The following is a 24049-nucleotide window of genomic DNA, read 5'->3' on the forward strand; positions in this document are numbered from 1 at the left end:
GATTTGTATGGTTCGGTCAAAGACACTAGAATAATAAGATGCGTAACGCCATACGAACACATACACTGCACTCACTGCTCGACAGGTAAGAGAGATTACTTGAACTACTTTGCGACTCGAAATTAGAAGACATGCCTTACAGTCTTCACTAGAACTAGTTGGGAATTATAGGGCTACAAGAAATTATGTTTCCTAAACCAATATTAAAAACGGCAATAACCATGTGTTCCGACAGTAAGTTAAACATTATTCAGGCTTTAATTAAGACAATTTTTACTACTTTGTGCAAGTAACACATACATACATACGTACATACGTACATACGTACATACGTACATACATACATACATACATGCATATATACATACACACATACATACATACATACATACATACATACACACACATACATACATACATACATACATACATACATACATACATACATACATACATACATACATACATACATACATACATACATACACACATACATACATACATACATACATACATACATACATACATACATACATACATACATACATACATACATACATACATACATACATACATACACACGTACGTACACACACTACACACATTACACATACACTCGCTGCTCGACCGGTAAGAGAGAACTACTTTGCGACTCGAAATTTGAAGACATGCCTTACCGCCCGCGCTAGAACTAGTTGGGAATTATAGGGCCACAAGACAAAATGTTTCCTAAACAAATATCAAAAGCGGCGATAACTTTGTGTTCCGACAGTAAGTTAAACATTCTTCAGGCTTTAATTAAGACAATTTTTACTACTTTATGCAAGTAACACATACATACATACATACATATATACATGCATACATACATACATACATACATACATTTATGTTTAACATTTATTATTTCAAGTTCGGTGACCATTTTTAAACTCTACAATGAATTGATCATAGTGTGGACGGAAGTTCGCTGCTATCGCACACGCTACGTTATCGATAGCGGGGTGGAGCAGTGTGTAATCTATTTTATAGCCGATGAACAATTAATACTAAGCAGAAATTTGACTGGACGGTCACACTTCTCACCTTTTGTAAATCCTCAAATTTTGTAAATGAAAAATAGCTGCCGAAATGCAGCGCGACGAAAAGCTTTTTGAGCTCACGCTGGAAACGGTGCTTCAGCGACTGAACGACCTGAAGCTGGCGGTCCTCTCGATGATCCAAAAACTGGAGCTGGAGTACGAGACCATCAACTGGCCGACTTTCCTGGACAACTTTGCCATTATCTCGAGTCACTTGACGGGATTGACTAAAATTCTGGCGAAGGAGCAGTGTCCGCCACTCAGGAACCGAACAGTCCTGCCACTACTAGTCTCCATGGACCGGGATGACACCCTCATCAACATAACAGAGGGCCGGGTGCCGGTCTTTTCACACGACATTGTTCCAGACTATCTGAGGACCCGGCCGGACCCAATTACGGAACAAAAAATGCTGCAGAATGAACAGAAGGCGGCCAACCTCACAAACGACGCTGCAATGAAACAGGTTACCCAATACAACAAGGTCGTTTCCCACGTCCTGGACATGGTCAGCAAAGCCCGCGAGGAGTGGGAAATCGAGAGCTCCTCGCGCACCGGCATCCAGCAGACGAGTAGCATGGCCGACACGCAGCTTCTGGTGGCCGCCGTGGGGATGGGAAAAGGACTCAAGCTGACCAACTATGGACCCGGGCCTGGCATGATGGTTCCGCCTTCAATTCGAGCACCTTCGCCAATGGGTGGACCCGCTATGAGCCCTGGCAACGTACAGCAGCAGCTGGGGAAGGCGCCATCGGCTGTGAAAACGAACATCAAGTCCGCCAATCAAGTACATCCGTTCTCTCGATAGAAAACCCCGCAGTTTATTGGCTATTATCGGTTCCACCTGGCGGAATGTGTCGTCGTAATAAGTTATATATAACTAATTCTAAAACTATGATTAAGCAAACATAAACATGAACAAATTCAAATGGATCGTCTCCTCCGACTCAGACTTCCTTTGTTTCTGGCTGTGCGTGCTTCTCATTGATGAGAATCTCGTGCAGCTTAATATCTTTCGGCGTGGAAGTATCAACCAGCTCCAGGCACAGCGCTCGTGTGCCATCCTTTTGCTTGGTCATGCGCCGCACAATTCCAATAAACTTCTGACCCAGCGACAGTTGGCGGAATCGAACGCAGTTTTCCTTGCTCCATACTACATCAGTCAGTTGTATGCCTGAAAAGAGATTGTTTTAAGTTATAAAGCCCAAATGCTGATGTTCTCTCTAACTTGCCATATAGTTGTGCTGGCAGTGCCATCTTGGGCAGCTTTCTTAACTCCGGATTTAGGGTTTTCAGTTGATCACAGGCAATTACTCCATCGTCGCCCAGGTCGACGAAACGCACGTGTATAATCTCATCGTAAATCTTGTGAATACTTACGCTGCAAGACAATCAGGATTAGAAGGCTCCGTTTTCTTTAAAAGGCCTCAACTACATCTTACCGATGATACACGCCTTCGGAGTCAGGAGCAGCGTAGGCCTCTCCAATGGCCAGTTGTGAGGGCTGGACTCCCTTGGCTGCAGGTTCTTGGCAATGATCTTGCAAATTCTTCATCAAAGTCTGCAGCTGGTTATAGCATTTATAGGGTTGCACCTGCGGGAAAATTGCACACTATAATCGTGTCATTAATTTGCTGATAATGGACTAACCGCAAAGTGACCGGGATTGATGGAGATGGCAACGCGCACCTCGAAATAGGCACCCACAGCCGGAATAGCTTCATAATCCTTGAGCATGAGCGACGAGAAGGTGCTGGCTCCCGATCTTGCGGATGGTGTCTTTTGTGGCGTCACCGGAGGAGTGGTAGCAACAAGGTCGCTGCTGCTGCTCTGACTGGAGAGCACGGAGCTGAAGCTACCGCGTCTGGGCAGCTGGACATTGGAGCTCTCGAGCGTATAATCATACTTCTCCGGATGAATAGAGCTGTGCGGGTGGGGAATCGGGGTGAGGCGGGAACAAGCCAGATTGGGGGAGCAGGGTCAATTGTTGGTTTCAAGGTTTAAAAAATCTGATTGCTTTCGGGCTTATTGGGTAGTACAGTAATGTGACAACTTATGAGTATATTTTCCAGATTATATACAAAGATGTGCATGACTTAGGGTTAGCTTACATAATTTTTTTTCGGGATTTTTGTCGTTAACGTAGATCGAATTTGTGTTAGCGATAACTTATCAGTCAGTTCCAGTTTATTGAAGCATTAATAGAGACAGCATTAACCAAAGGATCAATTATATTGTTAATATAAACTTATAGGGCACCAGTCACAATTCAGATGTCGTTGATTAAGGAGCTTGATGACGATGCGATTAAATGACATTGACCATAATGATATAGAATGAATAGAATAATATGAATAAAGGCTTTATGAAGGTACTTACCTAGCCATCTCAAACTCCAGGCGAAGGCCAATATTCACGCACATATACATGGACTCCGGGTCCTCGCGGATGAATACGTTTACCAAAGGCTTAGCACCATCCTTGGCCACAACCTTTAGCTGCAGACGAAAGTGATACGGGTTAGACAAGCTTTTCACACATCCCTTCATATACGAGTAGAACACTTACCAGAGCTTCGGTGCGCGATGGTATCAGACCCCGCAGGCGACCCAGCATCTGACCAGCGATCTCTGGAACGTCGTGCAGGCGAACGGGTATGGCCTGTGGCGGGAACGTAGCCAGAGCTCTGTTGTTAGCCTCCAGGCGGTAGATATTAGAGATGTGCGTCTTACGCTGCCGCCCATCGTCCACGTAGTAGACATCGAAAGTCTCCTCCTCCGGATTGAGTGGTCTGGTGACCAGTCGGCCGCGGAACCACTGCTTCACGCCATCGACAGACTCGTCGCACACAAAAATATGGCGGTCGTGGAGCAGATCGGAATAACTGACTCGGTCCTGCGCGCTTAAATCAGCCACAGTTTGCGCAATACTGCGCTCCACAAACTTAAGGTCATCATTGCGTAGCAGCACCATTAGATCACCATCATCGTTGATGTGGGACACAAGAATAGGAGTGGTCTTGCCGATCTTATTTTCGTCACTTAGCGAAGGTGCCGGTGTGCACTTGGTTATCCTGCTCGCAACCAGATCGTTTAAATGAATGTCCTCGGCCGTGGAGGTATCATACAGCGTGGCCACCAAGCACGCCCGACGCTTACCGTTCTCCACCACCCCTTGAGCGGCTCCACCCAGTTCCACGAACTGCTTCTCGGTGGTGAGCACATGGGCGACAACCGTCTGGCCATCCAGCTCCTTCGTTAACACCTGCTGGGCGTGCGGATGATCCTCAAACTTATCCAAGGCGTACATGCTGAGGCACACGGCCTGGGCCGGGAGTACCAAGAACTGCGGTGGACACTGGAACAGATCTTCAAAATGAAACATTGCTACATCGCCAAAGTCCACAAAGTGACAACGGCACGAACAAGTCTCCTCATCGACGGAAATCACACGCACACGATTCCAGCCATCGGGAATCTCCACCAGATAGACTTCCTGAACATGAGGTTTGAATACCTTTTGTCGGAAAACCGGAGACTCCATTTGCCGTCCTATATGCTTCGTTAGTTCCTCAAAGTTTGCGATCTGATCGATCATTCGAGCCCACACTCGCTTGGTCGAATCGCAGTAGCTGATGAACATGTTCCAGTCGTGCGATCCTCCTTCGCTTGACTGCCACGGCAGCACCAGCTGTGGCAGGGTGGTCGTGCTGACGCGGACCGGCTCCGATGACCCAGACCCAGGATCGTTGGCAAACAATATGATCCTTGGATCAATGCCGTGCTCAACGCGAATTTTATTCGACTCGATGATCAAATCGTACCAATGACTGGGCAGGTGTTGCCGGAATGTGCTACCGTACCAATCCTCCAGCTTGTGACCCAATATGCCATGTGGGTACTTCCGCAGCTCCATGTACAATCCGTCTATAAACTCCGCATCGCTAAATGTGCAAGCAGAGCGCTTTTGGTGGGACTCGGCATGCTGGATACGTTGGATGGCGATCTGTGCTGTGCGTTGGCATGCAGTCTCCTTATCAGTGAACTCTTGCGGATAGCTACTGTAAACATCGCCAGCGATCCGTACAGAGCAGTGTAGGTGCGGTGGCTTGTTGAATATGTTGTACGCAGGTTTCTCAAAGTCATTTGCCTCGCAATAGAAGTTGAGCGTGGAGACGGGGTCGAAGGAGGGATCGAGTTTAAGTGGCACCTTAGCTTTTGGCTTTGTAACGACTTTGCCTGTTGGAACCTGACCTCCGTGCACTCGGAGGCTTTCTTCCTTGTACGTCGCCTTAGCGGCGGATGTCGTCTGAGCATTCTCCGGCGAAGCTGGCGGAGTAATGGGCGCTCCCGACGGCGTGGGCGTACGTGCATCCGATTGAGGAGTCACTTTCAGTCTGTGATTCACAGAGACGCCCGTAGAGCGTGGCTGACCAGGGTGCATTACTCGCGGATGATGCGGCCGTTTGAATGAGGATTCAGGGGTGTGGAATACGCCGCTTGTATCTTGCTGGCGCTGCGAAGCACTGTTGCCCAGTATGGCACGCAGCGGTGGTTTGCCGTCATTGTATTTGCCTTGTCCGTTAGACTTAACGTAGTTTGGACCGTGTCCATTCATGGCTGGTGCCTTGTTGTTGGCAATTGTTACGAGGATCTTTTCCTGATCCAACTTTGCAGCTCGCATGGTAACCTCCCGAGCCTGATCGCAGTTATTTTTCTCTACGCGCACCAGTTCTTCCCCCTCGACTTCCTTCTTCCTTTGACCCAGAGCTTGATCTTTTTCCTTGAGCTCTTTCCTTAGCCTTTTGAGCTCCTGTTCCTGATTTTTCTTGAAAGTCTGCAGCTGTTCCGCAAACTCTTCTTCAATCTTATTGATCTTGGCCCTTAGCTCTTGTTCTATGATGTCCTTTAGTTCTTGCTCCTGCTTGGCTTTGGCCTGCTTCAGGCGCTCATCTACTTCCTTTATTTCTTTATTCCGTTTAGCCTGCTCCTGCACCTTCCTCTCCCGACGCTGCTGCTCTTCCTTCTGCCGGTTCCAATCAATATCCCCACGCCCCCGTTGCTGATTGTACTGCTGCTGGATCTGTTGATAGTACTGTTGCTGCTGCTGCTGCTGTTGCTGCTGCTGAAGGTAATTAGGCTGCAAATACTGTGCCTGTTTCTGACAATACCCGTCCTGCGGCTGCTGATAATTCTGCTGCCTAGTTTGGTGGTTATTGAAGTTAGGGCCGTGGTTGGACTTCTGACTTAGTGCTCTCTGGGCAGTTGGCTTCGGCTTCAATATTGATTTGGACTTGCTGGCCTTCTGCTGGCGTACCATACGCACAATGTGTTCTGTTTTGGCGTTATACTTCGCTGTGATGAAGACCTGTTATCGGAAAGATGTGAAGGTAATTAAGTATTAATATGCATAAGTGAATAGCGAAGGTTAAAGTTATAGGAATATTTCAAAATGTATTTGGACGAGAACTTAAGATGGTAAAAATCGTTCTAATGCATAAGTTCAAGATACTGTCGCTTAACAAGGAAACCCTATACTGTGCATATTGTTTACCACTTCTAGAAAGGGGAAAGTTGCTCCGCTTGAACAACTCTTGAGTTTCGAAATTCAATATGCCCCATTAAACTGGAGAGTCAGCTATTTTACAGCTCAGCCCAGTGAGTTTACACTTAAGTGTTAGGAAATGCGAGTGGTTTCAAGTTGAATTTTTGTTTATGATTCACATTGAGTCGAGCTGTTTCGCTGGTGCAATCATCTTTATGGGGTCACAGCGCCAAGTAGTGAGCATTGCAATCTAGATATGGGCAGGGGGTTTTCAAACCCAAACCCAAAACGTGATAATGGTGCAGAGCGAGAGCTCGGAATGCTTGATACAGAATACAAAATTGCAATTAAGTGAATATCACTCGTTGGCTTCGTGCCGCATCCCTGGGTCGTCTGATTATTGATTTGGCAAACAATGCAAAAGCGTTGGCCGGAAGAGCCCGCCCAGACACCCGACGCCCACTTTCGCCCACAGGTGTGGAAACAGACGGCCAAACAAGAATACTGCACACAGTTCAAGTGCAATACGCCCAGATGGACTGGCATTTATAGAGGAAAAAATAAAAACATACGAAATGCGAACGTTCGTTCACTTTCACCATGCAAACATGCAATCGCACACAGACACATGCAATTTTAAATTGCTGGCCTTTTCGATTTTCGCGTTATACACTTTTGTTTTTGACTGCCGTTGCACTTATTAAAGCAAAGCGCTTAATAAGCACGCATTTAATATATACAAGTGCCAAGCGAATAAGAAATTAGAGTAAGTAAGAGGCATTGTTTACACTTTTCACGGCGGAGATGAAAAGAAGAAGACGCCGTTGACACGTTGCCCCTTAAACGGCGGGCGGCCCCTTTTCGTTGGAGAGAGCGGGCGGGAGCGGTCCGTCGAGCGGTCGCACAGAGTGGAGCGGTAAGGTAGCAGCGCAGCAGCAGCAGCTCACCGCACGCGTTCAGCCAGAGAATCGAACTGAAAGCGGTGGCCGCCGCTCGCGGAAAGCTCGGCAGTTAGCGGCGATGTTCACCTGTCGGAATTCACGACAAATCCAGCTGTTTTTATGATCATAGCACGAATGAATGACATTCATTACTGTCATACTGGACAGTTTTTAAAAGAAGCCATGTAACATAATGGAACCTGAGAGCGCTTAAAATTAGAAATCTTATATCTCAGGCTTTACTTTTAGCTTGTTTTTTAACCTGCCTAAAATGTCTAGCTATTTTTAGCTAACAGCTGTGCTGACGCCAACAGAGAGCAATTCGAAAGCTGCGCACGTGAGAGAAACACCCAGAGAGCAAGCTCAGGCGAAGTGGCGAAGAAAGCGGTTCAAGTGGGTGGCAGAGCGCCGCTCTCTCCCTGACTTTTGCGATATGCAATAATTCGCAAAGAATTTTGGCAAAGATTAAAATACTTGCATAAATGTAACGGATGTATGGGCCATGGCATTTACCTGATTGCCGTAGCAGTTGAAGTTGAACTCCTGCGTATGCTGAAGCAGTTCTTGGGGATTCGAGTAGCCCAGCCTGCGAAATGGTATCGGCTCACCCTCGACGTCCATGTAATCCTTGACGATTGCCCGCAGCTCGACCGGCGGCTTTGCGGACGTGATCAGGGCCCTGACCACCTTGGCCACGTGCACGAGGACCTCCTCCTGCTGTTCCATGGCGATCGGTCAACGAGTCTGCCAAAGAGAGGGAGAGGCGGAGAGAGGTTAACCCATTGAGCATGATTCAAGTGGTGTGGAATGCGTGCGCCCACCGCCACCCCCAAATTAGCAACAATTAGGCATGCACAGAAAAAAAAACGAGCCGAAAAAAAATAATTTGAATAGTGATAAGGTATTTCAAACAAAGCAAATAAAAGGTAATGATATTACTTTCGCACTCAAATCCACTCCATATATATGTGTACATTAATTTCATTTAGAAAGAAAGGCCTTTTTTGAAAGGGTTTGATTTATTTTGCAAGAATTTATTGCTTGTTTGAATCAGGGTTTCCCAAAATGTTGAACAATTTCTTTCAGTGTGCAAAATGAAATTGGCAAACACAATGCTAGAAGAGATAAGGCGCACAAGAGACAAAGAATAAAGAGAAAAGGAGGCACGAAAGAAATGGACGAAGGCGGCGGCGCAGAAGCAGAAATGAAAGACAAAAATTTTGCAACGTGTCGAATTTTAGATTTCCGGCTATATTTAAGAATTTGAAATTTTAGTAGTCATATTATAGCCCATTTTCCGCTTTTGTGTGTATAAACAAAGTGCCGTTATACGATATTGCAAACTGTGTATTAAGTAAACGTTTTCTACCCTTACCAAACTGTTAAAACTAATAAACAATAAGAACCGAGTCTCAGCTAGATATGCACTGCAAACTGCATAAATAAGACTTTTTTCAGTTTTTCCTGCGAATAGGAAAGCGACAGCGAACGCGATTAAACTATTTCGTTCTCTATTTCTTCGATTTCTGTTGCCCTTTCTTTATTAACGTAATATGTTCTACAAGCAACTGTTAGGCTTTAACTGAACTCGAACGTTTCAAAAACAAAACACAAATAAAATAAAAGCGTAATTCCTTTTCCGTTTGACGTTTCTTAATTTTCGGCGCCTCCTAGTGAGACCGAGGGCTGAATGTCAGAAAATACCGCAAGTCGCATAAAAATACCGAAAGCTATAAGCATGCAGTGACTTAGCTCTTATAGTTGGCGCCAAAGTTCAAACCTTTTATTTCTAAAATATATGAATGTTGAATAAATGTTTGAATAGAACTATAATAATATTTACACAAATGACTTAATAAAAAACGCCAGCAATGGGTAGCCTTTTGGCCTGCGGCTGCTGTTCCATGGCATACAACTTGTGTTTTTTCTTCTTCCTTGGTCTCGAATGAAAACTGTGGCTTGGTTGCAGTTGGTCCTCGCTTGTGCCCTCTAATTGAATGGCATTCATTTGTGCCCGCGGCAACGAGTTAGGGGAATCCTTTCTGGGAACAGTAGACAGTGGTTTGACTACCACGCTCAAGGCTTCCAGATTGATGCGTCTGTTATCGGTGGAAGTTTCTGGCTCGAAAGGAGGCAAATCTTCCATGGGCTTCAATGACTTCGGTGGCTGTCGAGGCTCCTGGAAAGGTTCCAGGCGTGCAGCATTCGCCGGAGCAGCCTCAAACCTCTTTGGTTTTATGGGCCTCTTAAGCTTCATCTGCTGCTGGTGCTCCTTCCACACCCGATCCTCCAGCTTCAGCTCCTCCTCCTTGGCCAGTGCCAAATCGTACAGGCTCTCTTTCTGGCTCGCAGGTCGTATTCCAAAGGAGAAGACCCGATAATGGGGCCTTGGCTCGGTCTTGAAGAAACGTTCACTCGTCTTTGTAGGTGCTTCATTCTCTTTAACCGGGTCGTCCGACTCCGCACACACGTCGTCGTCCGGTGAGTGACTCAGCAGTTCCATCTCCAGGTAGTTCAGATTTTTGAGCACCGAAAGGGCAAGCTGTTTGGTGGCCAAAATGGTATCCAGCAGCACCTTGACGGCTCCTGGCTTTTGAGAAGAGCACCTATTGGGCTGACCATTAGGTTTTCGCGCGGTTGGTGGAGAGGAAGGCGAGATAGGAGGTGGACGTGGTGTAGGTGAAGGTGTGGGAAGCACAGGCTCGGATGAGGGTTCCGGAAGGCAGAAAGTGGTGGGACCTCGGGTGGTTGTGCTAACAGTCGATCGATGAGTCGTAGTGCTTTTTGTGGTGGACATCGGTCGTCCAGTGGTGCCACGACAAGTCCCAGACTTCCTGGGCTGATCGACCTTGGAGCTGACCACCTTGGCCAGGAGATTGGCTGTTGCCACTGCTGGTTTTCCATCCCTATGGCTGTTCCTGTAGCCACCCAGCATTCTCTTCAGCTCACGATCGGGTTTATATTCCCTCAACTGCTCATTGAAGTTCATCCTGGCCAGGGAGTCGAAGGGATCCTCCTCCTCTTTATACAGGCCATCCTCGCCCTCATCAATGGGAAATTTATGTAAGTTGTCTTTGAACAGCTGGGCGGCAATATTCTTAGGACCAACCAGATACTTTTCAGATTTCAACTTGCCCGTAGGAGCCATTCGGTCAGGAATCCCTAGCTTCTGCTCCATGTCGTCCAGCCGCTGGAAGAGGACTTCTGGATCGGAAAGGTAGCGTGGCTCCGAAGGCGCCATTTCCCTAAGGTCCATCGCATCCCTTTCCTCGCTGCTGTATTGGCGCCTGGGCCACGGAGTATCCACATATGGGTACCTGTACTCTGATGTTCCTTCGGATCGGCCGGTCGCTCGTTCAGCGCTCGCCAGGATTGCTATTGCTTGTAGTGAAAGACCGACTGCGGCGTGGCTCCAAATCCGCATTGACATTGTTCTCATTGGCACAACATCTTGCTGGAATTATCGCCCATTTCATATTTCTAAAATCCTTTACTTTCTAAATCAGATCAATGACGTCTTTTGCTCATTTGTTGTTTTTATTTTTAAACAGTTCTTCAAAGTTTTTGAAATTGTTGCGAAGAAAGTTTAGGCAGAATGAATAATTGTGGCTAATCAATTTGGTTGGTTAATCATTTTCCCCAGGGACTGAAGTGGTCAAGTAGAGTTTTTATGATAATAAATAATGATTTTTATCAGTTAGTTGTTTTTTTGGGTGAAGGAAGACAGTCAAAGTGTTCTTGCCCAACAAAGGACGAGGACAGGACGCACTTCTAAGGACACGGAGACTGCCACTTTCCTCTGTTCAGGCAACAAAGCGTAACGGGACACGGTGATTGGAAGGTTATTGGAAATCGGGCTGGAAAGTGGAAATGCTCTGCTGATTCAGTTCCTTAGCCACAGTCGAGTTTTTCACGTCGAACTGTGCAGCACATCCTCGAAATAAATGGACACATTAAATGCAAATTAAATAAGAATAATTTGAAATCCGTGAAGTTGACCAAAGAACGCAGATTTCCCACATCTCGTTCAAAGTTTAGTGTTATAAGCTGTTTTCAAGAGTTCCGAACTCATAGTTAAATGACACTCAAACGCAAGAGGCACAAAAACTAATCGTTTGACGGTGCCTAAATCCAAAGTTATTGCCTTAAATACGAGCGGAAAATCGTGTTGCGAAACCAAGTGCAATGACTGTCCTCAATATGCACGCCAAAATGATAATATTGATTTTATTTTTCTACAACGGTTCCTACAACTGGAGTAAAAAGCTTTAAGAGGCTCCTGGCGCACCTACATATTTCCCCTTCGGCAGGCGGCGTTTGATTTCATGTGTGTGCCGTCCTGCGAACCTCAATTATAATAAGGTAATGAGCTCCTGGCTCCTCTCTCCCTCCTCCCTTCTCCATTCTCCTGGCTCCCAACTCCCTCTATTGATTTTGCCACTTGGCCAACCGCCAGCGGTGGTAACCAGGCAACTCGGGCCAAATAACAACACCAACGGCAGACAACAAAGAAATTGTCAATAAAAGTGCGCAAGAGCAGGGCATCCCCAACGACAGTGGTGTACCAGAATAACAGGCCCACTTGGCATCTAGAAATAGTGCAATTTCATATTTCTACAAGAAAGGTATTCATAAGCCTTAATGCTGTTTCATAGAACCCAACAAATATTTGTAGGCTACTTAATAATGTTAACTATTGGGTATACACATTTGAAGGCCCTGGAGTGTCGGGCAGCAGTGCACTGTGTGCCTGTTCCTCCTTCCAGGACTTCCAGCCTCTGTTCCGTGTGGAATGTGCAATGTGCCATCCAGCCTTCCAGCGCCTGCGCCCTGGCGTCCTGTTGTTTTGATAGTAAAAGGACATGGCTGCGCTCGCCCATAAAAACAGCAGGCGAGTGCGGTTGTTTACAAACACGCACGCCAGACACGCGACACGTGGCGCAGGGTGGCTCCTGGAAGGCCTCGGGTCATGAGTGGTGCTGGCAGATGGGATGGGGATGGGCAGTGGGAGTGGGAGTGGGGTCGAGCAGATACCATGCTCCCATTCCAGAGGCCGGCCGGCTGAGGCGGCTGGGACGGCTGCGTTGGCCGGGCCGACGTGGCGGATGAGCAATGTCTGCCAACGGTGACGTCATAGTCGTCCAGCGACATTGAACTAGTTTCATCAGCCCATCGCTTACAGTTCTCCAGTGACGTCAATGGAGAAAGGCACTCGGACTAAGCCAATAAGGCAGTGTCTGACTGGCAGCTCGACCTCCGAACTTCGCCTTCCGATCCAATAAAACCCAACTCATCCAATAACATTCGCCTCCAATTGGTATTGGCCTGCCTCGTAAATCGTCTGCCACACAGCCATGAGCTTCTTTTGCGCAGCGAATTCATTAACTAATTAACAATTATGAATTCGTTTAATAGTTTATCTTCAGTTCGCCCTCCGTATCGATTTCGAACTGCTGATTTGCAACCACGTTTCCTTCTTTTGCTGGATCAGACGTACAACTGTGGAGCATTATTGTGCTCGTTATCATTTTCCGATAAGGAATTATGTTTGGGTGGCATAACAACATTAAGAATAGCTGAATAATCTGCACATTCCTTATCAATGTACGCAGTCTTTTTAGCTCCAACGAACGGAGTGTTCTTCCAGCACGAAATAATAAACCCAATTAAAGTGCACAGTATGCAAACTGCCTCCTCGAATTGCAGTTGCCGTGCTTCTAGTTTCGTTCTCATGCATATTTGAATAACCTTGGGCTGGTGCAATACACTAAATTCAAATTGCACCATCAAAAATGTTTGTCTACATCTCGGCAAACACGGCGAGAATTTCATTACGGCGCAGTTATACAGATCTCGACTATATGGCCGCTATATAAACCGACCCGCCAAGGGGCGGTACGCAGGGCGAAGGGGCGTGGCAGTCGGCCTGGTTGGCACAACACGTATACGTAAACAAAAACAAGTGAAAAGCGCCACAGCTTTGGCATTGTTCCGCATGGTGGGGCCTCTAGAAAAATGGGATCACACGAGCAGCTGCCAAAGGCGCCGTAGGCCTACGATTTTGATTACAGTGCAGGGCCGCAGTGAAGAACTTCCTGGCCACAATCTGCAATATAATGTGTGCATGGTTCTGTTCAGACAAAGACACAAAAAGTTGTATACAAGTCTGTGGATAGCGTGTATAAATGGCATTTATTTTACTAATTATGCACCATTTGAGTAATTATGAAATCACATCTAAGCAGCACTCTTTTGACCTGTCACAATCTAGTCCTGCGCTGATGTTATGCTGATAGTCCACTGTAACTTAATCTTTTGTTTTCGTAAACAAGCTGTTTGCATCGTGTAACCAGGCGCACCCCATTGGATGCCAATTTGTCTGTGGCACTTGCAAAAGCCTGAGCCCGCGTAAGCATTTACATACAATATCGAGTATACGTAAATGGCAGGCGTTCTTCGAGGGCCCTTTTCCCGCCCACTTTTCCGCCCGGCGACCTTGGTAGCCTGCAACCAGTCATAAGCCCCACCTCATCCGACTTGGGGATAGTTTGCAGAATGCCCGAGTATCTGGGAAGTGCATCCAGTCGTGTGATAACAACTGGGCGGTGGCAACTTGGCAGTGGCAAACCAACTCCGCTGACAAATTTTCCACGCTGTCGGTCGCAAAATTCAAGGTTCTTCGTTCTAAGGGGACCGGTATAAATAGATTGTAAACAACAGTTGACTCAGTGCGATAAGGCTTGGTAACCAAATCACAGTAAGCAGATCAACTGATTGCGTGACCGACTGCTTATCACGGTGCTCATCATGAGTTTTCGCCAGACCGAATTGATTTGCTAATTATACCCCAGCACAACACAACTTAGTGCAATAAATATGTACATACTTATTATATGCGAACAACTTTCTCTCTATTTATTGCAGTGTTCCCGTCCCAAACAATAACATCCGATTTGTTTACCTGCGAAGCGCTGGAGCAAAACAAAAATCGCGTTCAAGTTTGGCTCCCTTATCTCATTTTTGTGGAATTTTTCAAGCTTTTTTGCGTCATAAACTGAAATATTTTCGAGTTCGCTCCAACCGCAGTCGACGTCGGCAGAGCCTCGACTGCGCGGTACGCCGAGAAACGCAGAGAGAGGCCGAGATCGTTTATATAGCGGCGTACTCGCCAGCGATTTTCATCAGTCGCAACGCGTCTCTCGTTCTCAGCGGAGCTCAGGCCTTCGGAAAGCAGCGGAAAAGCCCAGTGGAAAATCGGAAAAGTTCGAAAATAGCGCAGTGCAAGTGTGCATCTAGTAACGCTGGCCAGTGTCGACAAAATCCACTTCGATGTCGATTAATTCGCCAATATCGTTGAAAAACTCGGACCTGCATTGAACAGGCAAAAGCGACCAGCACTAAACTACAACACACAAATTGTTTAAACAAAAAGAAACGAAAGCGAGTAAACAAGGACAAAGTCACGGCAAAAAGCGCAGACAACAAGTTGTTTGCTTTTAGTTCGCGTTCTCCTTATTTTATTTTCCGTTTTCCGTTCCGTTCGATTTTCCACGCACGCGCGTCGTAGAAAAGCCAAATTGAAAACACCAACAGTTGAAAGGCAACTGTTGCATTCTACCAACCGAATCGCAGCCCATTTAAGCCACACTTTCCATCGGTGGTAGCACACAAGCCGTCGAGCATACAGAGATTTGCGAGAGGAAAAGCGAACTAAACCCGAGATCTTACCAGGAAAACGGATTTCGTCACTAGGGCTTAGGCCATTGTATGGGTAAGTAATCAAATGCACTTTGCGGAACTACTATAGAATATTGCTGATAGATACAGATACTGATCATGGCTGCAGGCCGAGAATATTCTTAAGTAATGCATCTGGGAAAGCGAATATCGCGAATATTACACAGTATTTTAATAGGAAACATGTGAGCAGACGAAAAACGATATCGCCAGACTCGCAACAAAGAAGATTACTCAGTACCCAGAACTTGTAAGAAGAAAATCACCTCATCTTACACTCGCACAATAGTTCAGCACATTGCGAGAATGTTATGGGAATCAAAAATGCACGCTTTTCTTCGAGTGTGGACATTACACAGAATTCATGAGAAGAAAATCAGTTCATCTTGCACAATTGTTATGGGAAAGCAAAAATTCACGAATAATGACTTGACCCAAGGGCAGTTCGCTTTTCTTCGAGTGAACTTCACAACCCACTCTCACATCCGGTGATTCACGTGCAATTAGCAACAATTGCGCGTGCCTGCGATTGAGAACTCAAATGCGGGTACTTTGAATGTGGCACATATGTGGAGCCGCAGCTGAGCGCTCCACATTGAGTCATATTGCAAACAAAGCGAATTCACAGCGCAGAATGTCCAATCACAACACACACGAGATAGGCGCATGGGCATGGCTCTAGGCGAGGTTTTTCAGAATGCCATGTCACATGCTGTGCGACCTGACCTCCACTTCATGCTTCACACCCGCATGCATAATGGCTCACTATGGCACCTGGCACGTGGGCACTCTCTGGGGGAAGAACCGTTCTGCCCTTGTACTTGGCTTGTTTTATTGCCTGCAACTAACGAAAGTTAGCAATCAGCACTTGGAACCCATTAGAAGTGCCCGCCCACATCCTGCCTCGCGCTGATAACAAGTGCTTACGTACGGTCATTGTTATTGTTTATTGCCCGATGGCCGAGCGACTGTACATCTGCGTACATAAGTGTATGTAGATCTCGGACTTCGTGACAACACACTGGTCGAAAAACTGGGCACTAGACAGCCCGATGGTTACGCGTACCTAGGGGTAATTACAAGTGACTTGACTTTGATAAGGGCACGGCTACCTGCTGAGCAGCGATGTAAGCTAATTGCAGGAGGATTTCCTAATCAGTAAAGGGATCATCGGGATCATCAAGGGTACTGGGCGAGGGTCTGGCCGTAATCTTGCGCTCACGTTTGAAAAACAGATGGAGCGGACGAGTTTATATAATTGATACTTAATTATAATAGCATATGGAACGTAGATTATCGCGGTGTAGAAAGAGGAATCGTTGGAAGTCAGAAAATACCAACCATATAAATTATAAATTATAGCATAAACTATCTAGGCACCTGCAGTTCATTATTAGTACAGTCAGTTGTTAGGTTTAGTTTTCAAAAATGCACCTTCTAAAAGATTGTTTGTTTCAACAAAAATGCAGATCAGTCTAAACCAACGACGAAATTTGGAGACGAGCCGGACCTCCTGTTCAAGCGAGCGCAGGGCCGGATTAGTCTGATCAGTGCTGGAGCTGGAGCCGCCCAGGCTGGCCAAGCTGCCCACCAACCATCACTGCATTCAAGCCAACAACAGTTCGCCAACATTCAACTAGACGCCACGCTCAATGACTGCGAAAGTGGCTATGTGCCCACCGTGGGCCGCTGGGGCTCCGAATGGCCGAGTTGACTCGCCGTTGCCGCCAGTCACCGACGGGATGGGGGAGCGGCCTCTCCGGATGAGGATGAGGAGGCCGCTGCCGTCGTCGCTGCCCAGGATCCGTTGCGCCCGGCGGATCAGCAGCTGGCGGATGAGGTGGTGCGCGGAATGGGATTGGGATTGACTACGACGCGATCTGATTTATCCGCAACTGAGCACCCAACTGCACATGGCACTGGCGCCATCCGTCGCACACCCTCCACCTCCAGCGAGGAGGAGGAGGAGGAGGAGGAGGACCTCGAGGACCATGAGCTGGTGCCTTCGCCCGATCTGACATCGGTGGATAGATCGGAGCGCTACTCCGACATCAGGCAGCTGCTGGCCAGACAGCAGCCCGTCGCAGCTGCGCTGGAGTGCATCTCCGGCGCCCAATGGATTGTGGACGACGGCTACGACCTGGAGGCCTTTAACCAGGTAAACGGAGTGTGGCCCCTGGGTCATCCGCTGCCGCTGCCCGACTGGTCGAGCGCGGAGTCCGCTGGCAAGGGCACCCTGGTCTTCGACAACGTCTGGCAGTATGAGGAGCTGAACGGGATAGTGGAGACCACGTTGCAGCGAATGCTGGAGGAGACGCACTACAACACGGTCAATCTCTTCGTCGACTTCTATCGCAGCTTCAAGCGCACCCGTCGCTCCGACTTGCGCAGCTTCTTCCAGTTCTACGATGTGCCCATCAACAGACGCCATCACATGTGCGTCTCTCTGGCCTTCGAGATCATGGCCAGGATGGTGCAGATGTTCCCGGTGCTGGCCAACTACCTGTACGTGGTGTCCTGCGAGGAGCAGGTGATGGACTGCAACGACTACGTCCAGCTGGACGAGGAGTGCGGCCTGAATTCGGTGGACGCCGGTGTGGAGAAGGAGCACGTCATGGTGGCCATGCGCATTGCTATCGGCGAACGACGTGGTGTGATGATCCTGGACCCGGGCTACCATGTCAGCAGGGCGGTGACTGTTATGCAGGATCAAAGCTATCCGCATACTGGTGAGTTGCAATCTCCAAATACCCTAATTTCTTGTATACTCATGGCCCCAATATGTTTCCAGGCTGGTTCACCCAATCCAAGGAGCCGCATCTGCAGCGCGATTATTGCTATGCGTACAGTCAGCAGAATGGCAAGTTTGTGGAGTGGAAGGAGCGCGAGATCCGAGGCGAGGATACCAGCTACAAGACGTCGCTGATCTACGTGGCCCAGGAGTACATTACGGCCATCGATGTGACCGTGCGCCGCAACCTGGTGTACAACTTCCGGTCGCTGCTCTCCCGAGACGCCAAGGGTCAGGTCTATGCGGGTATCTACTTCCCCTTGGTGGCCAATGGCCAGGAGGCCTACCTCACCATCTTCTACGACGGCCCCAATGAGCAGCGAGTGCGCACGAAGCTGATGTTCAACGCGTTCAAAGTGGGCAAGGGAAAGGTAAGCACCACTCACTGGAGACCACACTATTGGAGAGGTGTTGCTAACCCGGGTTTTATTATCACCCTTCCAGCTGCCGGACTATGTGGGTCAACATCTCAGCAGGCTGGCGCCGCAGTTGAAGATGCCGCTGCCGGAGTTGACCGAACTGTGCAAATCCCTGGCCGAGGTGGTCACCGACCAGAGCTTCATCAGCCAGGTGCTGGCCATAAACGATGACATCGGCAACATGTCCGTGGAGAATTGACAGTTAAAGGAGCCTAAGGATGTCGCTGCTACGGAAACGGAAACGAAGATGGAGAAACAGGCGATAAAAGACACTGACAACGCAGCTGCAACTTAGAGTTCCGAACCGTTGACCCTTTTGAATACTTTGTTCTTTCCACAGTAATATTCTTTTCAGTAGCAAATAGGCACCTCTTACACCAGCACACACGATTCAAGTATATATTCAATTTAGTCTAGTATATATTTCAAAATATGTATTCACCTATACACACGACAACACGCTCTATATGGTAATCCCAACTGAATGATTTAATCGAAAGCGAAACGAAATTTTATTACAAATATTTAAAGAAAGCGCAAGGCCTAGACTTCAATGTTTCGCTTAGGTTCTCTTAATTTCAAACTAAGTATATACTTATGCGCAACTATATAAAGGCAAAATTAGTTATAACTGGTATCAAGGCAAAACATAAATTGTAATTGTTATACGAACATATTTCCGTTTAAACACTTAAATGCACTGTACTATTTCGGTTCAATAAATAAATCAGCTAGCAAAAGAAAAACAGCTGCTTGTTGGGGGTTAGTTTTCACAAATGACTCGCATAATGACATATTTCAATTTAACTTTAATGGCTTTAAATTTAAATTTCGATTTTTCATGGCATTGCTATCGATAAGTTTGACAACAGTGTATTAACACAAAATGTTAATGGCCATGTAATGTTACTAAGCTTAGTGCCATTTTTTGGTATTTTTTGCCTTCGCTATCCGCGTCTGTGAAATTCTTATTTAACACATTTGCTTGAAAACATTTAGTTCTTTACGAACAACCAATCAATAAAGTCAAATTAAAGTGAACGAAGTGTATTTGACGACAAATATCGATACTCACAGAATGAATCGATATTGAAACACAGAAAGTGCAGCCCTGGTGCCATCGATGTATATCCAACTTGATTTTTCGCTCGTCTGCAGTTATAACAATTAAATAGTTTCAAATCAGCGATTTTGTGAGTGCACGCAAAGGTAAAAACACACCGTCCACCCCGCCCAGTCGTTGCATAACCAACTTATTGTACAAAATCAGCTGTTTTGCTGCGCCATCAGCCGGCAAGTGGGTAAAATTCACCTGTTGACCAACGGCAACAAGCCGAAACAAAACAACAACAATAGTTGATCAAGTTCTTGGCGGAAAGGCGCGCAATTAAAAGCTAACGTTCAGTTCGCTTTTGAATTTCTCGCGAAGCGGTTGTGGCAAATATAAGGGCCCGCTGGAAAAACCGGTTTTCGAACGCCAGCGATTGATCTTATTCGAAAAAGTGATAGAAAACCCAGCGACGAGGAAGCTCCGCCACAGCCTTTAATTGAAAAAGGGTGTCAATATTAGCATAGAAATCGAGGCACAGGTGCATTTTCGCCTGCGACAGCCAACTTGAAGGTAAATTCGAAAAACCCTCTGCAAGGGCAACAACAATAGAAAAAGAAAGTTAACCATATGCAGCCAAATTAAAAACGACCGCGGCTACGACAGCAACCACGGTAAAACTGCTAAGCTTTTGCGTTTTGTTGACGGAAGTCGAAACTCTTGGCAGCACGTTCGTGGTGTCATGCGTACACGCAGAAAAAATCTGACCACACTCGGTGAAAGATGAGAAGTCCATGGAAAGCGCACTGCCTTTTCTAATCAGCAGTATATTCGAACAAAAGAATAATTCAATTGAATTACTTAATTTTCTAAAACACGTACAACCCAGAAAACGCATTCGCTTAAAAGTCCTTAAAGCTGCCACACACTTTTATGTTATTTTTATATTTAACACCAATGCCAAAGAGTTTTTCTCAGTGTTCTTTGCTAGGTCGCCCGTACAATATTTCCGCGCTTCTCCTCAAGAAGAGCCCGAAGAAACCGACCCCAGTTGTTGCTGTTTAGCGCCTCAGTCATTTTCAGCTCTGGCCCCAAATTCACTATTTTGGCCCCGTTTATTGGCTTTGGCTCTAAGCTCGGTTCTTCAACTTTCATTCCGCCGCTGTTTGGGTTTTTAATTTGCATTTTACGAGCACACCTTGGCCAGTTCTCCCGCTGTCTCCTAATAATCTCGCCCGACTATCTACCGTCTAATTAATTTAATTGCTCCCCCGCCCGGTCAGAAAGTAGTATTCGAGTGCAACGTTCAAAGTGCAGGTGGATGCATTGCAAATATCGGTGGTCAAACAGTCGCATTAGCTTTATAAGCCCGGCTAGCGAACGCTCGAAATTGCTGGGCAAACACGACGAAACTCAGGGGAAGGGGCAACAACTCAGGCTGTTCGACGGCCAATGGGGTCAAGTCGATTTCGGTACACACTAACTAATAAATAAAATTAAAAGGTTTATTAATAGGTTTTTTTCTACCCATAAATTTGAGATTCCCGTTTTAAATTCTGAGGTTTTGCACATAATTGTCGAATCAGTACTCAAAATGTTGTCTTATTATGTCGAATCAGAATGAGTAAGTAGTAAGAGCGCTTTGTAAAAGCCTTTTTAATTGACAGCAAAGATCATTCCACTAACAGTTCGAGCATTTAAATTAAATTCATTGTTTCAGTGGTTAGTTGATTCCTATAACTGAGTTGTGTTTTTCCCTCCACTGTTGGGCCAACATGATAATATAAAGGCATGATAATTGTGGAAGCTTGACTATTCACAGCTAAGTCGTGAGACGAATCAATCTCTGGCAAGTATACATATATGTATATGTAAGCACACCTAGAATCCCCAACGAATATGGCCAACAGATGTACCCGCTGGCACTTGGAGCGTGAAATCTTGCTGACTCAGTTCAAGAGTTTCGCAAAGTGCACTCGAGGCGAATTTGGCCGCCAATATTGATAATGTTGCCGGCTAATGGTTGTGACGAACCAGTCCAGTATCGGCTTTCGTTATCAGCCGGCGCACTTTGCACTGCACAAGACCCGGTTGCTTATTAATACCCGTATTCCCTTTGCAGAGTTCCGGAGAGACGACGGCGGATCGATAAGAGCGCATGATGTTGGGAGCTTTGTTTTGGATTTTCTTCGTCGGCCTGCTGCTGTGCGCGTTCCTCTTCTCGAAGACCACCAAGGAGTTCCCGAAGTCCTGGTTCGAGTGGAAGACTGAGTTTCGGTATCAGTACATCGGAATCGTCGGTCTCGTCCACGATGCCCAGTATAAGGCACGGGATCGAGTGGGTATGTAATTTCGGTAGCCGATGCTTATCCCACGATCGCTAATTGTCGCCATTATCCATTAAGCACTTTATAAACAACCGGATCGCATTGCTGTCATCACCGGAGGCAATCGCGGCATCGGACTGCGGATCGTGGAGAAGCTGCTGGCCTGCGACATGACTGTCGTCATGGGTGAGTTGACCAATCCGACGACCAACTTTGTTCAGCCCTATCCAGAAGTCGGCGATCTGCTTATAAATTCCACAAGCATTTAATCATGCTGCAGTGCACGTGCTCGGCAAGCTAAAGTCGAATACCGAATCACCGATCGTCGAAATGCAGATCCATTCCCACCCTTGTCAATGCGATCCAGAATTCGTGACCCATTCGCCTGATTTCATTACCTAACCAAGTCTCGTAGAAGTCTCGATTTTCGGGGAAGACGAGCGATAAGAGTTCATTGACTGGTCAGAGAAAAGAATTCTAAATTTCATTGAAAAGGGTCAGAGTTACGAAAAGAATTTGTTTGTTCACGTCTTACGCTTTTGAAAAGAAAACATAATTTCCCATTATGTACTTTAATACTTAGCACTTGGCAAACATCTACATCATTTTACGCTTCTAAAAAATAATGAAAATCGTGTTATTTTTTGTTATATATTTTAATGTAATCGTTCATGTTAAGCAGTTTTATCATTTAACAGAGAACTGTTATTTTCTACATTATACATATGTAAATTGACACGTGTAAAAACTAAACATGAAGTACTATATACAGGCGCCAGATGTCGCTGTTGCTTGTGTATGATTGTGTAAAATAGTGTAGATAAGAAAATAGCATTCACTGCTTTTTGCATAAACATTTTAAGGGATATTTATAAATTTAACTAGGGTTTTTGTAACTCAGACTGATGCAGAAATTCAATTCCTAAAAACCGCTACATAAAAGTTACTCACTTTAATTGATGTATTTATTGCAGGCGTTCGAGATCCCAAAAGTGCCGAGGCCGCGGTTGCATCCATAGTGGACTTAAAAGCTACCAAGGGCAAGCTCATCTGCGAGCAACTGGACGTTGGGGATCTGAGTTCCGTAAAGGCCTTTGCCCAGCTCATCAAGGAGCGGTATTCAAAAGTGGACTTGTTGCTAAACAATGCTGGCATCATGTTTGCGCCCTTGAAACTTACCGCTGATGGCTATGAGTCGCACTTTGCCACCAACTTCCTGGGCCACTTTCTGCTCACCCACCTGCTCCTGCCCCAGTTGAGGGCGGCGGGCAAGGAGGGAAAGAACGCCAGGATTGTGAACGTCAGCTCCTGCGTGAATCTCATTGGGCGCATCAACTACAAGGACATCAACGGAACGTTCGTTTGAGTAATTTATGCCGTAGTTCAATACTTACAAGGTTTACTCTTTCTAGGGAACACTACTACCCTGGAACCGCCTACAGCCAGTCGAAGCTTGCTCAGATCTTGTTCACCCGCCATTTGCAGACAGTGCTAGATGCGGAAAAGTCGCACGTGCAGGTCAATGTGGTGCATCCGGGCATTGTGGACACGGATCTGTTCGAGCACTCGGCCACCACATCGGTGCCCATCTTCAAGAAGCTGTTTTTCAAGACCCCGGAACGGGGATCCCGCACGGTGGTCTTCGCGGCCATCGATCCCTCCATCGAGGGTCAGGGTGGCACTTACCTCTCCAACGGCGGAAAGGGGCCATTCCATCCGGACGCCAAGAAGCCGGCCAAGTGCGAGAAGCTCTTCCAGTTCTCCTGCGACCTGCTGAAGATCCAGCAGTACGGAAATGGCGAACTCTAAATGAAACCCCACACTCAGTCTATCTCACATTCCTCCAACTGGTGCAACGTACTTTTCTAGATACCGTCAGCTTTTTTGTAAATCGATTTCTTTTGTATAAAAACATTTTTATATAGAACTGCAGCTGGTGATCTGTGGGTCCAGGGATCTACTGATGCTAATCTAGTCGAATTGCTGTGCCAGGTTTTAATTAACTTGTCTTCGCTTGATTGCCATCGTGGGGGGAGGTAGGGAATGCAATTAAAAGAGCTGCAAGAAACATTTTTGAAAATGCACTCAGCTGTTGGCGGCGGCAGCTTGAAAGGTGACAAGAACAAAAACAACAACAGCAGCAACAACTACAACATATCT

General features: G+C 46.6%; 5 protein-coding genes and 1 long non-coding RNA gene across 11 annotated transcripts; 4 read left to right on the forward strand and 2 right to left on the reverse strand.

Moving 5' to 3' along the window:
• The first annotated feature begins 1009 nt into the window (after window positions 1–1009).
• Window positions 1010–2015, forward strand: LOC6547600 (mediator of RNA polymerase II transcription subunit 8). The gene has a single exon (XM_001974863.3). It carries the CDS (start codon window positions 1132–1134, stop codon window positions 1888–1890), a length of 759 nt encoding a protein of 252 aa, XP_001974899.1. The 5' UTR covers window positions 1010–1131; the 3' UTR covers window positions 1891–2015.
• On the reverse strand, window positions 1879–9256 carry LOC6547599 (tudor domain-containing protein 7B). Of its 4 annotated transcripts, XM_026980241.1 has the most exons (8): window positions 8943–9256; window positions 8081–8311; window positions 3651–6449; window positions 3462–3580; window positions 2733–3006; window positions 2525–2676; window positions 2315–2463; window positions 1879–2256 (listed from the first exon to the last, which is right to left on the reverse strand). In XM_026980241.1, the coding sequence occupies exons 2-8, from the start codon at window positions 8291–8293 to the stop codon at window positions 2030–2032; spliced, it is 3933 nt and encodes a 1310-aa protein (XP_026836042.1). In that variant the 5' UTR covers window positions 8294–8311; window positions 8943–9256; the 3' UTR covers window positions 1879–2029. The 4 variants fall into 4 exon arrangements, with proteins under 4 accessions (XP_026836042.1, XP_015012194.2, XP_026836043.1 ...); XM_015156708.2 differs by lacking the exons at window positions 8081–8311; window positions 8943–9256 and adding an exon at window positions 7415–7631; XM_026980242.1 differs by lacking the exons at window positions 8081–8311; window positions 8943–9256 and adding an exon at window positions 6636–6653.
• A 163-nt stretch (window positions 9257–9419) lies between these two features.
• LOC6547597 lies at window positions 9420–11067 on the reverse strand. The gene has a single exon (XM_001974860.3). The coding sequence runs from the start codon at window positions 11004–11006 to the stop codon at window positions 9420–9422; it is 1587 nt and encodes a 528-aa protein (XP_001974896.2). The 5' UTR covers window positions 11007–11067.
• A 396-nt stretch (window positions 11068–11463) lies between these two features.
• Window positions 11464–17090, forward strand: LOC26526817. Its single transcript, XR_003407858.1, has 3 exons — window positions 11464–11929; window positions 14492–15338; window positions 16774–17090. It is a non-coding gene; the product is annotated as an uncharacterized LOC26526817 (long non-coding RNA).
• On the forward strand, window positions 17022–19272 carry LOC6547596 (the record flags this gene model as incomplete). Its single annotated transcript, XM_001974859.3, has 3 exons — window positions 17022–18033; window positions 18096–18466; window positions 18540–19272. Coding segments are annotated over 3 exons (1557 nt in total), but the record flags the coding sequence as incomplete, so codon positions are not given.
• A 199-nt stretch (window positions 19273–19471) lies between these two features.
• Window positions 19472–23816, forward strand: LOC6547595 (dehydrogenase/reductase SDR family member on chromosome X). Of its 3 annotated transcripts, none has more exons than XM_026980202.1 (5): window positions 19472–19723; window positions 21685–21904; window positions 21968–22075; window positions 22864–23245; window positions 23302–23816. In XM_026980202.1, exons 2-5 carry the CDS (start codon window positions 21721–21723, stop codon window positions 23696–23698), a joined length of 1071 nt encoding a protein of 356 aa, XP_026836003.1. In that variant the 5' UTR covers window positions 19472–19723; window positions 21685–21720; the 3' UTR covers window positions 23699–23816. The 3 variants fall into 3 exon arrangements, with proteins under 3 accessions (XP_026836003.1, XP_001974894.2, XP_026836004.1); XM_001974858.3 differs by lacking the exon at window positions 19472–19723 and adding an exon at window positions 19790–20135; XM_026980203.1 differs by lacking the exon at window positions 19472–19723 and adding an exon at window positions 21332–21411.
• Window positions 23817–24049: the final 233 nt, after the last annotated feature.

This window comes from Drosophila erecta, unplaced genomic scaffold (assembly GCF_003286155.1).
Source record: "Drosophila erecta strain 14021-0224.00,06,07 unplaced genomic scaffold, DereRS2 tig00000092-arrow-pilon, whole genome shotgun sequence".
NCBI lineage: Eukaryota > Metazoa > Arthropoda > Insecta > Diptera > Drosophilidae > Drosophila > Drosophila erecta.

What these genes read in the sequence shown, in the direction of transcription:
- LOC6547600 (XM_001974863.3), top strand. Translation starts at nt 1,132, where the DNA reads ATGCAGCGCGACGAAAAGCTTTTTGAGCTCACGCTGGAAACGGTGCTT.
- LOC6547599 (XM_026980241.1), bottom strand. Translation starts at nt 8,293, where the DNA reads ATGGAACAGCAGGAGGAGGTCCTCGTGCACGTGGCCAAGGTGGTCAGG. An exon ending in TCAATCCCGGTCACTTTGCG is followed by an intron (nt 2,677 to 2,732) that starts GTTAGTCCATTA and finishes ATTTTCCCGCAG; the next exon opens with GTGCAACCCTATAAATGCTA. An exon ending in TCCGAAGGCGTGTATCATCG is followed by an intron (nt 2,464 to 2,524) that starts GTAAGATGTAGT and finishes ATTGTCTTGCAG; the next exon opens with CGTAAGTATTCACAAGATTT.
- LOC6547597 (XM_001974860.3), bottom strand. Translation starts at nt 11,006, where the DNA reads ATGAGAACAATGTCAATGCGGATTTGGAGCCACGCCGCAGTCGGTCTT.
- LOC6547595 (XM_026980202.1), top strand. Translation starts at nt 21,721, where the DNA reads ATGATGTTGGGAGCTTTGTTTTGGATTTTCTTCGTCGGCCTGCTGCTG. An exon ending in TAAGGCACGGGATCGAGTGG is followed by an intron (nt 21,905 to 21,967) that starts GTATGTAATTTC and finishes TTATCCATTAAG; the next exon opens with CACTTTATAAACAACCGGAT. An exon ending in CGACATGACTGTCGTCATGG is followed by an intron (nt 22,076 to 22,863) that starts GTGAGTTGACCA and finishes TATTTATTGCAG; the next exon opens with GCGTTCGAGATCCCAAAAGT.